This window comes from Leuresthes tenuis, unplaced genomic scaffold (assembly GCF_036924035.1).
Source record: "Leuresthes tenuis unplaced genomic scaffold, fLeuTen1.0.hap1 SCAF_3, whole genome shotgun sequence".
Classification (NCBI taxonomy): domain Eukaryota; kingdom Metazoa; phylum Chordata; class Actinopteri; order Atheriniformes; family Atherinopsidae; genus Leuresthes; species Leuresthes tenuis.
In genome coordinates, this window is record NW_027325357.1 from 9,349,887 (window position 1) to 9,367,037 (window position 17,151).

The 17,151-nt window shown below is 38.1% G+C and overlaps 2 protein-coding genes across 3 annotated transcripts; one reads left to right on the forward strand and one right to left on the reverse strand.

Annotated features, from left to right (window-relative positions):
* rplp2 (ribosomal protein, large P2) lies at positions 1-2,164 on the forward strand. Of its 2 annotated transcripts, none has more exons than XM_072383103.1 (5): positions 1-86; positions 1,401-1,524; positions 1,621-1,669; positions 1,756-1,845; positions 2,035-2,164. In XM_072383103.1, the coding sequence occupies exons 2-5, from the start codon at positions 1,402-1,404 to the stop codon at positions 2,109-2,111; spliced, it is 339 nt and encodes a 112-aa protein (XP_072239204.1). In that variant the 5' UTR covers positions 1-86; position 1,401; the 3' UTR covers positions 2,112-2,164. The 2 variants fall into 2 exon arrangements, with proteins under 2 accessions (XP_072239204.1, XP_072239205.1); XM_072383104.1 differs by having other exon boundaries at positions 1,756-1,841; positions 2,034-2,164.
* Positions 2,165-4,232: 2,068 nt separating this feature from the next.
* Positions 4,233-7,565, reverse strand: LOC140303088 (uncharacterized). Its single transcript, XM_072381707.1, has 5 exons — positions 6,969-7,565; positions 6,766-6,876; positions 6,537-6,598; positions 5,331-5,591; positions 4,233-4,867 (listed from the first exon to the last, which is right to left on the reverse strand). Exons 1-5 carry the CDS (start codon positions 7,558-7,560, stop codon positions 4,802-4,804), a joined length of 1,092 nt encoding a protein of 363 aa, XP_072237808.1. The 5' UTR covers positions 7,561-7,565; the 3' UTR covers positions 4,233-4,801.
* Between the last annotated feature and the right edge of the window lie 9,586 nt (positions 7,566-17,151).

Below are 17,151 nucleotides of genomic sequence, written 5' to 3' on the forward strand. Positions count from 1 at the left end.
CTTTCTTACAACTTCCGGTACCGCTTCCCTCCCCTCTTCTGGATTTCATAGCGTGACCGACGTTTCGTGTCTATTTAGACTTAAAAGTAAGTCCAAATTTACCCACTTTAAACGACTTTGTGTCCATGAGGTTCAGTGTACTTGTTTATTATATAACACACACTTTACTGTTACATGTTTAATTAACAGTAAATTAATATGTATGTGCTGTGAGCAGTTTCGGATGTTGGGCGCCATGCTGCCTTGGCTAGCTGTAAAGCAAACACGCAATAAATAACACGGTTTGAAACTACGATGTTGTTTTAGGTATTCATATAGTCGATAAACAAACTCCAACGACAATATTGTCGTTGATGCTGCATATTTGTCCGTGTGTTATTTTCATTTGTTTGATATACTGAAAGTAAAGCTAAGGTTTGCTAAGCAAATGTCAAACCCGACTCATCTTGAAGTGTTCACACGCTCAGTGTTAAATTTTGACAGTGCCGAGATGCTTTGCACATTTTGTCACTTAAGTAACTGAATCATGCCAAAGTCCTACAGGGTGTAGATTTTTGTCCAAGTACCCCACGTGTTTTTTGGACTTCAGATATAAATAACTTTGCAAGGCGTGACGGACACTGAGAGGGGATCCAAACATGGCATGGATCTGAATTGTACGATTTTACTGACCAGAACTAACTGCACCTACGGAATTATACTCGGTGATACAAGTTTCATATAGATTATTCATATGATATAAGCGATAGTATATCATAGTCGGCGTAATCCTGGCATTCATTTTTCCAATAACTCAAGTTGTTTCATCATGTGTTAATTCAAGTTGATGTTCAGAGTTTTAGTTATAATAATGAGCTAATACTAGTGATCTTTTTATATCATCATTCTGGATTACCCAGACCAAACCATTCAATAAGATGAGTTGGTACATACCATGAAGTGAAAGAGTTAGTGGTTAACCTGAAATACATGATTATTCATAAATTGATCTCAATCGTTTTTAATCATATAGTTTGTAAAGGTGGATACAAATGGTCTTTGATCATCAACCTTGCTGATTAATTCTGTCATGATCTGTTCAGCTTTGTTTTAACTGTAAAATCTGGAAAACTGTTCCACTGTTAACAAAAGACAAAGGTGCATATAGTGAAATGAGACATTTATGGAAATGTCCTTTTTTTTAAAACAGGCAGCAGAGGAATTGTAGTTGGCTCAAATAACTCTGATTATGGCATTTCTGACAGGCCTGTTTCAGATGCTGGTGTAATCACTTACTGTTTTTAACTTTTGAAAAGGATTTTATGACATGAAAGCGCTCAAGTTGAGACATGTTTTGTCACTCTATTTTATTAATTTGGATAACTTCACACACAAACTGTTTGTCATTTTTCTCACCACAGAATGCGTTACGTGGCCGCTTACCTCCTCGCTGTGCTCGGTGGAAACACCAGCCCCTCTGCAAAGGACATCAAGGACATCTTGGGCAGCGTGGGAATTGAGGCCGATGACGAACGTCTGAATAAAGTACAGCATTTGTGAATTATTTATTGAAATATCTGGGAAACAATGTTAGACTTTTCTCTTCAGATGCCATTTTATTGAATCTTATTGTCACAACAGGTCATTAATGAGCTGAATGGGAAAGACATTAATGAAGTCATGAACTCAGGTAAAGACCCTGCACTGAGCACAGCTAAAGGTGTTATGCATGGAAGTTGTCTGAAAATCTGTACGTTTTTATTTTTGCTCCCACAGGCCTCTCGAAGTTAGCCTCTGTACCAGCAGGTGGTGCTGTAGCGGCTCCTGCTGCTGCCGCTGGAGCTGGGCCTGCACCTGCTGCTGCTGGTATGTATAAATATCTGAACATTCTTTACATAGGCTTGTAAATACAGTTTTTAAACTTTAAATGGCATTTATCATAGTTGACTGAATTTCTAAATGATTTCAGATCTGTTGATGCTTTTTTTTTTATGACAAAGTACTTTTGTTGACTTCTCTTTAGCGTTAATTGTTTTTCTTGAACTCAATTTCCAGCGGAAGAGAAAAAGGAAGAGAAGAAAGAGGAATCCGAAGAGTCAGACGAAGATATGGGCTTCGGACTCTTTGATTAATCTGCCTTCTCTGCGTTTAAAATGCAATAAAAATGGAAAAGGTTTTCACAAATCCTTGTTGCTTTGTTCTTTCATTGGTTTAACAGAAATCTGATTTAATCACAACAGTGCAAATGTAATTGCAATACAGAAGTACTTGCAGTCAAGTGTTCCAGAAAGTAATGATCTGGGGGTTGATGAAGAAAGCTGTTTTGCTGCCTGCGAAAAAGACCAGGCGACCAGACATCATTAGGTAATATAGACCCTGTATGTGGTCAGGCTGTTAGTCATATCACTTAAGATCACATAATGCCAAAGTTGAAAAGGTGAGCAAAGCCACATATGAGGTCTCACCACAAAAGATTTATGGTTTTGTGTCATGTTTGTGAGCTGAAATTAAATAATCTTAAGAAATGTTGCCTTTGACAAGGAAGTCAGCTGGTGTGAAAGCTGTTAAACAGGTTTAACAACTAGAGCAGTGTTTCTCAATTCCAGTCCTCATGACCCACCGCCCTGTGTGTTTTCGATGTTTCCCGCCTCCACCACACCTGATTCAAATGAATGGCTCCTTATCAGGCCACTGCAGAGCTTGATGACGAGCTGATCATTTGAATCAGGTGTGGTAGAGGAGGGAAACATCGAAAACATGCAGGGCAGTGGGTCATGAGGACCGGAATTGAGAAATACTGAACTAGAGGAAGTCAGGTAGGTCGATGGTGGCCAATGCTTCACATCGGAAATTTCTTTTACTGTTAGTGGCCACAACTTATGGTTGAACTCCAGAATCAGTTAAAAACATTGATAACGACTGCAGTGTTTCAGCAGTACTGTGCAGGCACGGAGGCCTCGGTGCAGCAGAGCAGTCTGTAATGACATTAATTACGTGTCCATCGTCACAAGCCAAGCTTCTGCTCCTGCCTGAGTCATCGTTCACATGATGGTTAAACCTTTGTTGATTTACTTTTATTCAGCTTTGATTTTGTGACAACTTATTTAGTCACAAAACATGCCAACATCATGAAGTAATCCTACATTTTTCCACTACCTGCCTCTGTCCATATCCTGTTCTTCTCTTACTTGATAGCTGCCTGAATCAGTGTAAACAAGGTGATGCCTTACAGCTTCAATAAGAACGAGTATACTTGTGTGATTCTGTGATCACAGCTAGTTTCTTGTTCATGAAGTGGTTGTCAAGTTTTCCAGTGGCCTCTGGAGTACATGTGAGTGTGTTGCACAGTACTGCACTGGATGCACAAAAATTCCCTTGTGAATTCATTATTTCTTGTCGGCAGTCCGATTCTGCAGTTGAGAGCCATCATTTCACGCTTTAGTCATGCAACTGACAGGCTGTACTGTATCTTGCAATTCAAACTATGCAAGCTGGAGATCCATTAAAGATTCTGCCAAGCATTATCTGTAATAATCTAAAGACACAAACATCTTGGTTGTTCTTGTAAAGCCATTGTAATTATAATGTTCTAAACCTGTACATGATTTACTGCAAAACATTCAGCCTTAATTTTCATGTGGTTGCAGTAGTTATTGCCATGACATGCTAATTTCTCGCTCAGGAATGCACAAAACAGCAGTCCCACGCTGCAGGCTGTTGTTTTCAGCAGAGCAGAAGTAAGATATACCTTTTAGAGCAGTGCATCCTGTAATTTTTTTTATTTAACCTCAAATATGAAGCAACTTCTTGTAAACTAAATTTAGCTTTTAACGCTTGTATGTTGGTGAAGTATGCTTCATAAAAACATCATCTAGCCATCCTGTCAGACTGTTAGTAATGGACTATAAGAGGACAAAAATTAGGCACGAGGACTGGAAAAAAAAAGTTAGGTTTTGTTTCCCTGCAAGCATGAAGATTTATTTTACCAGTTATGTGGGAATCTAGAGCTAAACAAAAAGACTCCTCCAAGTGTCTGCAACTTCTCTCCTAAACATGTCCAGGCAGCCGCATGTCATCCTGCTGTTGGCCATTTGGATTCATTCGATTAGATTTTTCTCATTCCCTCTCAAGTGTACTTTTCTACCCGAGCAACGCCCAGTTTAATTTTTTGCACTGCTATGAATCAGTGAAGGAGCAGCAAAGCCTGGCAGTTATGTACATGCAGGAAAGTTTCATAAAAACAAAAATTAAAATTTGAATATTACATTTCACATCTTTTATTTGAGTTGTCAATATAGATGCCAGCATTAATATCAACAAACAATCACAGCATACAGCAATATTAAAAAAAGTGCTCAAAGTTGTCTAGCTTACATACATGAAAGGTTATTGCACTGCAGTCTGTATTATCACAAATCAACAATCAGGACTGAAACAGTTAAAACAGCAGTGCATCTGTAGTGTTCTTTGGGGAACCACCTATTTGTGATTCTGACATGTGCTATTTGCAGTGTAATACTGCGTCATGAGTGTGCTTACTAAGATCTCAGTCTGTAAATGGCTCTTTCGTGGTCAAAGTAAAACTTTTACTTTACAAAAACACACTCACACATCCCACTTTTCTTAGCAAATGATCTGTTCTAGCACATTTTCAGTTACAAAAAGTAAAAATTGACAAAAAATTTTAATGATTTGTGTGGCTAACTGTGGGCTGAGAGCATGTGTTGGGTAGCACCTCGTCTTTAACTAAAGAGGAACTTGTGCATGCAACACATCTATAACCACAACTTTGGAGCTGTGGTCAGTTGTAAAAATTGCAGTTTCAGTTTTGGTTTTTAGCAGCAATATCCCAGTCATTGCTGTCGGACCATGGATGATCTGAACATGCCTGTAAGAGACAACAAAAGAAGTCAAAACAAACCTTTCAATGCACCAATTTTCTTTTCTCTGATTTCTAAAAAATATGCTTCACGCACAGAAGTAAAATTGAGGCAAAAAGCAGATACAGATTAATGTTCAAACATTTTTAGGCCTGTTCCTAATTCCCTTCGGCCCAACCCCTGCTGTTTTTCAGGGATGACATGCCCCTCTTCTTTTAGAGATTTCAAGACTAGTGGTCATCAGGGGAGTTTCATGACAATTGAGACGACCAGATCACCACTGCTCCTTGATCTCCAAAAGAAAAGGCTCCACTCATTCGTTCAAAACGAAGGAATAGTGCCAAAGGGAACAACTGGGATTGGGTCGTAGTCATTTTGCTTATCAAATGGTTTGAATATGGGAAAACGACACTTGTTTGCTTCAAACATTTTGTTATTTCCTTTGCATTGTCTCCTTTCTCTGATTCTTACCTGCATGTATTGAAATCGATCCTGAAGATAGCGGCTCCCGAGGCCAGTAATGTGGCCTAAGTTTTGTCTTGAAAGCCCGGCTATCCTGGCCGTGAAGTCTAGAGTGAAAGCCAGTTTGACAAGCTCGGGCGCAGTCGGTAGCACGGTGGGAGGATTGTGGGTCGGTGTTGCTTCCTTCTCCAGATATGCATCTGCTAGCCTCTGGAAGGAGGAGTAAGAAATCTGCTGGAAGAAGCTGCTCAGGGTGGGGTTTTCTTTCAGCTGGAGGTGAGATGGGAGAACAGGCCTGTCAGTGAGTATAGCATTTTTGGCAGAGCAGGGATTTTAATGCACAGCCAAGCTCAATTTTTACCCAAAACAATTCCATCAGTGTGCTTAAAAATATAATCTTCAGCCTTTTAAGGCAGAAAGCTTTATTAGGGCTACAGCTGAGCTGATGATGATTATTGATTAATCTGCCATTTGTTTTCTCTTTGTATTGACTGTTTGCTCTATAAGATGCCAGAAAATAATTACAAATGCCCATTACACAGCTCCAAACCCCACAACATATGCAAAAAAACAAAGGTCCAACTAACGGCTCCACTTTTCAAAGATAATCCGTAAACAACCAAACTCGACAAAGTGAAGCAAGAAATCCTCATATTTAAAACGTTATAACCTTTAAATATTAGAACAGCTTTGCCTGCTCTGGTAATTCATAATCCATCAGTATTGATGCCCTGTCAACATTTAAACGGTCGGTGTCAGTTTTATGCAAAACAGTTTCAACAAACCAAGAAACACACCAGTCACATGACATGCACTGTATTTCATCACAGGCTTTCATAACCCTGCACTTCTCTCTATAAGCTTCTTCCTCTTCTGTTCTGCTATATGTACTGTTATCACTACAGGTAAAGAATGGCAGTTTAAGAAAAGCTGCTCTACAGGAGAAATGAAAAAGCAGTCACTACATATTCCAGAGCGATTGTTGACGTGTGTCCTTTTAATGCAGTCATGACATGGAGTTTGGACTCATTATCTTAATGCTTCTTTTATGGTTTATGTGTGAGGTTTTTTATTTTCAAGCAACATGCGTGTCATGCGTTATGACTTAAATGTAGGATTTTTACAAAGCCATGTCTTACCCCGCCTTAAGCACTTACCCTGCAAGTGTTATTAAATGATTAAATGCTACCCAGAGTTGTATCAATTCATACCAACCTTGTAGTCTATGGCATCACCCTGCTCCTTTGTCAAAGCAATGATCCTGTTGATAACTTCCTCTGGGACCAAACAAAAAAAATGTCAGGAATAATAAATGCACTGACCAGCTCATGATATTCATTGCACCTGTTTTATAGTATATTGCTCCTTCCTTTATTTTTTTGGCCAGTACTTAGCTATTTTTAATAACTGTTCATTGAATGTAAAGCAGAAGTTAGTTTCTTACCATCTGAGAGAGTTTCAGTTTCCTCATTTACTTTGACCTCGTGCACAATTTTTTTTAGTTCTTCTGACACTTTCTCATAGTAAAAGTTTGTTGGTTCCACGCATATGACACCTGTAAAACACGAGTTTAGCTCTTTAATCATGAACATGCAGATGGAGACAGTAAACAAACATCACAGAAAGTTAATTTGTCCTCAGACTTGCCTTCCACTCCGGTGATGTCAGCAGGGTTTAGATCTTTACCAGGTTTATTTGATCTTTTAAGAGACAGGCGCCTCTTTGAAAACTTTCTCCTTAAAGACTTTTTACTTGAGTGCTTCTTTTGTAAAGTGACTGGAGTCGTGGACCGTTCGGCAGATACGGTGTCAGGGCCATCAAACACAACTGCTTGAGAGTCTTCATCTTTATCCTCATCACTCTTCCGAGAGAAAAAGCTAAGCATGTTTTTCCAAAATGAGGGTTTCTTGCTCTTCTTAGACTTTTTGGTTGCTTTCTTTGATTCTTCAGGAAGTCTCTCAGGCTGATTTGTTGGGGGGTCAGCCACCACACTCTCAAAACTTTTGCCATAATTTGATATGTCGTTCAAATGAAGGGACGGATCGCTGGAGGATCGCCTTTGTTTCTTTGGCAGGGTCACCCACTTTTTTTTCCTCTCTGCCTGACTTTCCCTCACTGCGCCATCGTTTAGGCTGACGCTGCGCTTTATGTACACCTCCAGGAGACGGACTGTGTCCTTATGAGGCACAGAGATCAGCTGGCCTTGAGCAAGCCTTTGATTTTCCGTTTGTGTTTCCATGGTGGGCTCTGAGAAGAAGAAACACATTAAAAAGGATATCAGCTCTCCGAGGTATTTTTCAAGCAACAAGTTTAAAACTTTGGTTTGTATGACGTTAAAGTGTGAAAATGAGCTTCCATTGTTTCATGGGATAATAATCTGAATATCTGTGTGTGAACATATGTGTGTGTGTGTGTCGGTGTAAGTTTTAGAAAGATGTGATTGATCACAATTCTGGACCTAAAAAGTGTTTAATTAATCAGTAAAATAGCAGGAATCAGTTATTTGTTGTAGCTAAAATTCAACTCTCATGCTACTATGAGGTTATGTTGTCTTATCAACACTCCCAAACCTACAAGTAAAACAGTAATCTCTACAAATATCGACAGTACCTGACCAAATCTGCATAAAGCAACTGAACAGCTGTGGACTCATTTTCTGTGACAGTCTACCATCATCAAAAGACAACATTCTGAATATGGTAACTCTCATCTAATACTATACTACACTGTGGTTATTACCACATGAAAAGGACAAGAGTCCAGTTTTAAAATTTGTGTTGGATCAAAGCTTTTCTCTGAAAGTTACAGCAGTAGAACTTCCCCTAACTGAAAAACTCAACAGCCAGAGCAGGAAGATGGACCGTAAAAAAAGAAAATAGGAACAGGTTTAAGCCACATTTGTACACTCACCTCACTCCCAGTGAATTCGATGATATACTGCGCTAAGGTCTGTATTAGTGCAGTTATTATATGTAAGTAGTCCACAGCAGGCTGACCAGAAAAAGTAATACTCCAAAGTACGTTTACCTGGCCGCCCAGACTCAAACTCCGCCCATGTATGGACAAGTCGCTGGCACCTCCCTCACCTGCCTTCTGCCGCGGTCATGAATGCGTGCGGATACGTGTTTTTCTTCACCTGTTGAGATGACGACAGTCAGAACACGTCAGACTCAGTACTTGTTTACGGTTTCACCACTGTTGCGCAGTGCAGGAGGTGCACATTTTCCAGGAAGTGAAATTCTCACGTTCATTTCTGTTAAGCCTTTCCAGGAAACTGTCCACTGCTGTAAATGAAATGTAAATACACTTGCATGCAAGTATCAGATTATGTCAAATCAGTCTGTAAAGAATGAGTTTTTAAAAAATACTTTTTTTCCTGACATCACGAAATCACCCCGTTAGATGCTTATCTTGATTAATGAGATAAGCCAAAAACTTTTACGTCTTTTTTTTTTTTTGGTCTCTTGAATAGTCTTTTGGTTGATTCGGGCCCTAACAGGTTATAACTAACTATTATTTATGTATTTATTTATATTTCATTTTCAGATGGTTAGCACCATCGTCTCACAGCGAGAGGGCTCCAGGTTCAATTCCCGGCTGGGGCCTTTCTGTGGGGAGTTTGCATGTTCTCCCCGTGTATGCGTGGGTTCTCTCCGGGTACTCTGTCTTCCTCCCACCGTCCAAAACCATGACCATTAGGTTAGTTGGTGTCTCAAAAATTGTCCTTAGGAGTGAGTGTGAGAGTGTGTAGGTGTTTGTTTCGTTTGTCTCTATGTGGCCCTGTGATGGACTGGCGACCTGTCCAGGGTGTACCCCGCCTTTCACCCGGTGACTGCTGGGATAGGCTCCAGCCCCCCCGCGACCCGACCGACGGATTAAGCGGGTATAGAGGATGGATGGATGGATGGATGGATGGATGGATGGATGGATGGGTGATTTTCAGATGTGCTGTTCAACTAACAACTCAAAACAATTTACCATTTCACAAATATATTTTTACAAAACAAGCAAAATTTGACATTTGAAAAGTGGTAACTAGAGATAAACAATAATAAAATGAATGGATTCAATCCTTTATATAGTTTACACATTTTCCCCAGCTATTATCGAACATTCTAATGTAATTTACTGCATGCGCCACGCCAAATCACCTGACCAAGCTGTTATGACCTCACCTCAGACTGTAATTACCATTTCTCCCTCCTAATTTGAATGGCTTGATACTGCTCTGAAACCGAGCTGCAGTCTAAGATTTCCAGTAAAGTGTTGTAATCAGAGTAAAGTCAATTTCATTCATTCATTGACGGTGCTTTTCCCTTTTATAGTCTCTCCATTGGCCAACAGTTTTATGATACGTGAAACTGACTGTATCAGAACTTTCTTATCTGGCTTGTTTACCGGAAACACGTGAAAGCTGCAAATAAAAGCATTGCAAACAGACAGCCCACAGTTGACAGTAGTTTCATTATCCATCATATTACCATACTTGGACTTCTCGATAATATTACAGGATATAGTTTATTCTATGTGTAAGAGGAACAAAGCTTTGAAATTTGTAATATGATCATTTCCACAAACTTTAACATAGTTGAAGATCAGAGGGAGAAGTGACACCTTACTTGATAATCATTTTGCTGCACTGTGAAGAGACTCTCAATTAACTCAAATACAAAATAATTAGTTAATTCATCATTTTAATACTAAAAAAGAAAATGTGCTTAGTTGTAGTTTCATAGGCCTATAGCAAGAATGAATGAAGTTTGATACAGCAATCATTTGCCATTTTTCTTAAAATTCTGGGAGCATTTCACTTAACCTTGTGGGTTATATGAAGGCTAAAAAGTTATATAACACCATACAGGGAGTTCATTTGACTAACCATCCTGATGTGCTGCTGGAATGCCTCCAAGTCTAATACAAAGCAGTCCAACTAAATCCCACACTGCAGCCACCCAAATGCTCAAATGATCCTATTTCCAGCTCTCCGTCCACCTTAGCTGGAATTTACTCATGATCACTGTTTGTAGTACAGCAGAGACGCCACAAGGTGCCACACTCAATATCTCTGTAGAACAACAAATCCAGTGAGCTATCAAAGCAACTCCTGTCAAGTTTGTCCCCATTAGGTAGCGACTGGATGTAACTAAGTTTTTTTTTTTTTACAAAAGTATATACTTAAAAACAAGCACATGGCAATGAGTGTTGAACTTTCATGCTACTTTATACTGCACTCTAACACAATACTGAGTCAACTATTGCACATTTATATAACAGTTTGAATGATGCTGTTACAGATTAAATTTTATGTGCCTATGATGAGCCTATAAAGCACTTTGCATAGTTAAACAGGCTATTTAGTCATCAAAGCTCAATCTTCATCAGCTATAACAATATAATGCTGCTTATATATAAATATATTAAGGGTTATACAACACAATACATTTAACATATAACAAGGCCTTTTTATTGCAACATTTTGTAAAAAGACACATTAATTGTCTTTCTTTTAGCATAATCTAACTTTGTCTACCCACTCTTCTTGGTTATTTAATTAATAGATTTGTGGAGTGCTTCATTTGATAAGCTGTTTGGAGAAAATGTTTTTACTTATAGCAAATGAAATGACAGTTGATTACAAAAATTAATGACTAAATGTTAGACCTGTACCTTTATGTACAGCAGACTTTGCTGTAGTCAGACTAATTAAGTTAATTATCTGCCTGGTGCCACATAGACTTATCTCTGTAGTACACTCCAGCTAGAAGACCAGTGTTCTTTTCAGAGTCATACAGTTTTAGCTCTCTAATTAGGCCCTCTGAAATTTCCAGTCTGTTGCCGCTGTGTAAAGCACCCCGTGCTCATCTTTATTCAATTTTCCGAGTAATGTCTGATCCCGGGTGATACTTTAGGTCACCTTCTTCATTTTTCATGGGTGTTAAGCTGGACAAAAGTGAGACTCACATTTCGTCCACATAGTCTGGTCATTGACCTCAGGAGTAGATGCACTGCAGCGGAGCAGTCATGGTGCATTTACCTGTCGTAAATCTTTGAGTTCTTTGAGTCATTACTCATCCTCTCTCTGTCGGGGGATTCCACTTTCCCTTCCTGAAGTGATGCACGGGCTAGGCAGAACAGGAATGAAACAATTAGACACTGATAGTAAATAGACTAATAATTTTAGACATTAATGTCGAAATGATCCATACATACAATGGATTGAATGCTTTATCGATTTTATGTAATATATCTGAAATACTGAAAGCCGGTCAACACTAACTCTCTGAAAAAGTCAGGTAACTTTAAAGAGCAGTTCTTCTACCTCTCAAACAGGATCACAGGAATGTCTCACTATATATGCTTAGAAGAAAAGTATGAGAAAGAATCTGTTATTGTGTAAGCATTAAATTAAATGTTAATGAGCACTTTTATTTGTCTACAAATGTTGACAATAATTGGCTTTACTGTCACAAGCAGATCCAAGGATAGAAATGTAGTCATTTCACCTTACTTTGTGTTTATTTAGCTTTGCGTTCTATTGTTTCCTCCAGATGTAAATCTTTGAAACCGGGTCACAACATTGAACTGTACATTCACTTTAAATATGTCACAATGATTTCCTTAAACAGCTTTTTGCTGTTCTCAGAATCCATTTCTAAAACAGGAGTTACGATTTCATCTACCAGTCTATTTTCAGTCATGGGTTAATGTGTATTTGGTTCTCTGAAGAGTATTCACTACAGTAAGATTATGTAAATGAGATCAAATTTAAATACATTTTTGTGCTTTTCTTCATGGTAATGAGGGAACCAGTCGCTCTTGTGCAACTCTGTGGCTCTTTGATGCTTTTTGATGATAAAGGAAGGTTTGTGATACAGATAAAGATAAGTTTTTGCTAAACACAAACCTACCTGTTTGTAAGGATCTTTTTGCTGTATCTTTTCTCATAGGACTGACAATAAGTAACAAAAAAGAAATTCGAAAGCTTCATTTATCCAGGAAAACATTGAAGAATACAACCATTTTGCTGTGTTGCGTTATATTACAGATGATCGTATGAGACTAAGATAATTTGCTGGCCCATTTAGACAGTGAAACTGAGCATATGTGGCCGTAAACAGAAAGAAATATGACAAAATGGTTAAAAATTTTTCATTTCACAGACACTCAGACATATACACTTTTTCAGTGACTAAGGCACAACTTTAAAAAAACAGATATCCTAAAGGGAAAGATTATGATTGAATAATGCAAAGAGGAAATATTACTCAAAATATACTCGAATTTGCATCAATCTTAGGTTAAAAAAAATCAGATCAGATTTAACCTTTTTTTCAAAGCCGGATTCAAACTTTTGTCCAAACTTTTTTTCCTCCTCACTTTTGTTGACACATAATTCAACAGGGCAACATTCAATAATTATGCCATGAATGAAATCTGAATACAATAAAACCTTAAATATATAGACAGGAATAAAACTGAGAAGCTGGGGGTCAATTTGATAAATGTGAAAAAAAGACCTCCCATCGTCTTTTTCCTTAGCTCTTTTTTTTTTACCTCTATGAAAAATGTCACACTATTAAAGGCAGGGGGAGAAATTTGTAAAGACTTAGGGAAATACATCAATGCTGCATGTAGAATTTGACCACACTTAGCTCAGCCATGATGTGGGTCTGCAGTACTGAAACTACACATGTTCAATAAATATTCTATGAAAAGTGCTTTAGAGTTTGTCTCATAAAATTTTATCACCTTGTTTCACTCCCCAGTTATAAAGATTCACATGAATTTAATCACATGAATCATAGTTAGTTCAAATGAATGAAAATAATCCTGCGTCGCTATGAAAGTTGTGGCTGCGAGGTATTAGGGAATGAAATTATCTCCTTTCTTTTATAAAGGATGGTCCAACGTATGCTATGCTAAAGGAGTTCTTAAAAGAAGCTTTGGAGCTCCTTCCTTAGTATGAAGAGAACTCAAACAACACTTATCTTGGGTGCTGCTCCCATATTTCCAGGTCATTTTACTCAGTTAGGAAAGTTCCAAAGCAAAATAGACTATTCGGCTGGACCCTCGTAGTATGTACTGTAAGTTCAACTCAGTGAGACTTTAAATCTATAATTATTGATAATTTTACTTTTTTGAAAATATATTTCTGAAATATATATATATATATATATATATATATATATATATAGAGAGAGAGAGAGAGAGAGAGAGAGAGAGAGAGAGAGAGAGAGAACGTTGCACACAATAAAACATCCTAAGATATAATATCTGACTATCAATGGCAACCCAAGGATTCTGTATATTTTCATAAAAAATTGAAAAAAGTAAACAGAGTCACCTCCAAAATAACCTCATTCTGGAGAGATGATTCTGTTTCTTTTGTCCTTTGATTTCATCATATTAGTCCTTATGTCAATATAGAGGGTATAAATGTAATGTAAAATCTATGTCCGAACTTTCTTAGTCAGCAAAGTCAGGGTACAGAATTTCTGGCTCAGGTAATATTGTAAGTGAGCTCAGTTGAACTTTAATCAATATTAAACCTGCAGGGATTGCTTTGGCTCTCAGTGTTACACCTGCCATGCTCCAGAGCAGCGCTGTGTTCACACTTTGATCAAAAATGTAACAGCAAGGTCGTCCACCTTGGTACTGCATGGACTCTATCCTGCATCCAGAAGAGTTGCAGTGACTAGAAGAAACAGGAGACTTTTAGGGGATTAATTCAAAGCTTTTCCAGTTGACTTTACCCTCTGGAGGGTGTGAACTACAGTACATAGGCTGTCGTCTGCGCTGCCCTGAAATTGGTTGAACGTGTCTGCTGACAACACAGTAACCCAATCTATTGATATGAGACTCACTGTCTGAGCTTTTGTGTGACACTCGTCCACTGTTTCTCTTAGAGCAGCGGGACAGAGCTTGTCACCAGCTTAAAGAATAAAAGGAAGAACATAGTCATGCTACACTAATGTCTATTGTTCCTTTAAAGTTTGCAATACAGTCTGCTTTGTCACAGTGACAGAAGCATCTGCTGGACTTTGAATGGATTTCTTTGCGTGAATCTTTCTTTTCTGAGGCAGACTGGATGTGATCTCTTTATGGAACACCCCATGAATAATAGATTACAGCTTCTCTTTGCTTTTGACCTTGCCTGAGCCACCTGCCTGCTAAATGCTAAAATGCTATCAGTGCTCGTTTTTGGGATATCACTGTACGATCAGAACGGCTCACTGACCTGAGCGTTAACTAGTGACTACACCAACAGATGGTTAGAACACATCAAGTGTGCCTCAGTGGGATGACTACTGCAGCTCTGTAAAACTGAGGCAGGCATTAGCTCAAAATCTAAAATTACAAGCAAATTGTACTCAGCTCAATTCGACTGTCTGAGAATGCATCCTTGATGTAAATGTATAGGACAAAGTAGCAAGCAAGATAGTCAACAGGCAGCTTTGGAGGCCAAGACAGAAAATCTCATAAAATATTCATTCTGTTTGCATATTTAATTGCTTCTGAGGTGATCCCAGTCAAAAGTATTGTCATGCACGTGGTACTAGAATTTCTTCATCTTGTGAGAAGTTTTGCCAGTAGAACATGAAAGCTAATGTTGTACCTATTCTACATTTTTGGTACATGTCACAGACAGCAAGAAAAAAACATACTGTGTCAGTTTTCCATCTGCATTATCTTATAATCCTTATTGATCTCCCCACCTATTTTTAGCTCAGCTGTGTCCTCCTCATTTCTTCATTTGCCGAAAGGCTCTTCAAGTCTGCCATCTACACCGCCTCAACACATAAAAATAAACATATTTATATCAATACTGAAAAAAAAATAAACACCAACCTGGCTCTTAGTCTTCCTTGTGATGTGACAGGCATCACTGGGCAGGATTTTCTTTTTTTAGTCATGGTATCAGTAATGAGAACCAGTAGCGAGGAGGCGTTAACAACAGCCAACATGAAGTGTAAATGAGTGTTCAGCCCCAAAGCCATACACTGACACTTACACCTCCATTCATCACTATTATAATTAAACACAGGGAGAAAGGAATAAAATTAAAACCCCTGAATATTCTTGATCGTTTTTCATTGCAGACGTTAAAACCAAACAAGGATAACTTCACACAGTTCGGATACATGTTTAATGAAAGGCACTCTTTTCAGGATGAATAAAACATAGCAAATTATGACACTGTGTACTGTACAAAGTTGACACATACAGTAACAGTCTTCGCATATTTAGTGCTTCATAACATAGTAAAGTGCTGATTACTGAAGTGACCAAATCATGTCACCTTATTGCATTTCAGTTTAAATAGGTATTGCTTTTATGTGGGTAAAACAACATTCCTGTTTTACACCCACATGTCATCATATTGCATATTTTAGGATTATTTTAAAGGCTTTGACTGAATTACAACTACATCCACTGACATTCCAATACAAGCCATATTCATATGGATAATACACTCATATACAGTACATTTTCAAGATTGAAATGTGGCATGCATATATATCATCATATGTGCATTATATATCATCATATGTTAGTCTTCATTTAGCAAACCCAGTTAACTTATTGGCTCTTTTTTTTTTAATCACGTTGAATATAATGGTCATTACTATATGTTCAAAATACTATAGTACATTCAGCCTCAATATATATGTCAAACATTTTGATAATGATAATAGGAGTAAAACCTGATTTCGGCACACTCTGCCATGCAATAAAAAAATGAGAGAGCACAAGCAAATGGAAAAATGTTCAAGTAAAAAAAAGTGAAGTTTTTTTTTATCTTTGCCCACATAGTCTGATCACAAATATATATCCTCTCTTCCATTTTTGTACACTCAAATAAACATATTTTCCCTGCCAACAATGGATGGTATAGAGCTCCAAAAGTGTTGAAGAGATATGCGGAAAAAGCTTTCAGTGCAAAGAATTGATATGATTTTTAAAAGGTGAATCCCCTTTATAATAACACATGTAAAGAAGATTCATTTACAGATTAATCTGCAAAATGTGAAGCTAAAAGCCAAATTATAAAAACCTTGAGACAAAAACAACCTGTGATATTAAAATGCTAAAATCATTGCATGCAACTATTGCATGTACACTGTAGTCAACATAAGCAGGTTTGGTTTATACTTTGCAGCCTATCTACAAGATTAATAGCTGACATGCAACTATGCCAGCTATTTATCACACAGATATTGTTATGCTGTGTCACATGGAGAGGTGCTGCTGGTGGAGCATTTGCAGCTATAGATTTGCTGATAAGACAATGTGCGTGCCGATGTCCTCTTACCTTACACTGCGCACACTCGCCTCCCCTTGACTATCATGCCAAGGCCTATCTCGAGTTTGCTGAATATGATGAAGTTTAGACTAACATGGAGCTGTGATGTAATACGAGCTCAGACTATACTTCCAGGCAGAATGCTACGTTTACCAAACTCTTTCTTATTCCTTTTGAGTGACAAAGTTTCTCGGCTTTTACAGACCAGATAGACATTTTACAATTTATATAGCCTCTCCAGTCAGCATTCTACACTTTCAAGGTGAATTGTCTCCAGTACAAATCACATTTTTGTTCAATTTGCACTGGATGTTGTTCTCAAAGATAACCGACACCGCAGTCGTTGTGTTAATTGCACTTTGACACATCTACATGCAGACAAACAGCTAGTGTAAAAGCTGTCTCCCCACACAGTGCCTATTAATACTGTAATTATCTGCTCAAGTGCTGCCATGTTTGGAATACAAAACAGTGAGAAAGATAAATTGAGTGTGTCTCACCAACAGATATGTTTGATTTGTCCAT

What these genes read in the sequence shown, in the direction of transcription:
- LOC140303088 (XM_072381707.1), bottom strand. Translation starts at nt 7,560, where the DNA reads ATGGAAACACAAACGGAAAATCAAAGGCTTGCTCAAGGCCAGCTGATC. An exon ending in AACTGAAACTCTCTCAGATG is followed by an intron (nt 6,599 to 6,765) that starts GTAAGAAACTAA and finishes GTTTGGTCCCAG; the next exon opens with AGGAAGTTATCAACAGGATC. An exon ending in ATCGATTTCAATACATGCAG is followed by an intron (nt 4,868 to 5,330) that starts GTAAGAATCAGA and finishes TGTCTCTTACAG; the next exon opens with GCATGTTCAGATCATCCATG.
- rplp2 (XM_072383103.1), top strand. Translation starts at nt 1,402, where the DNA reads ATGCGTTACGTGGCCGCTTACCTCCTCGCTGTGCTCGGTGGAAACACC. An exon ending in TAATGAAGTCATGAACTCAG is followed by an intron (nt 1,670 to 1,755) that starts GTAAAGACCCTG and finishes TTGCTCCCACAG; the next exon opens with GCCTCTCGAAGTTAGCCTCT. An exon ending in GCCTGCACCTGCTGCTGCTG is followed by an intron (nt 1,846 to 2,034) that starts GTATGTATAAAT and finishes CTCAATTTCCAG; the next exon opens with CGGAAGAGAAAAAGGAAGAG.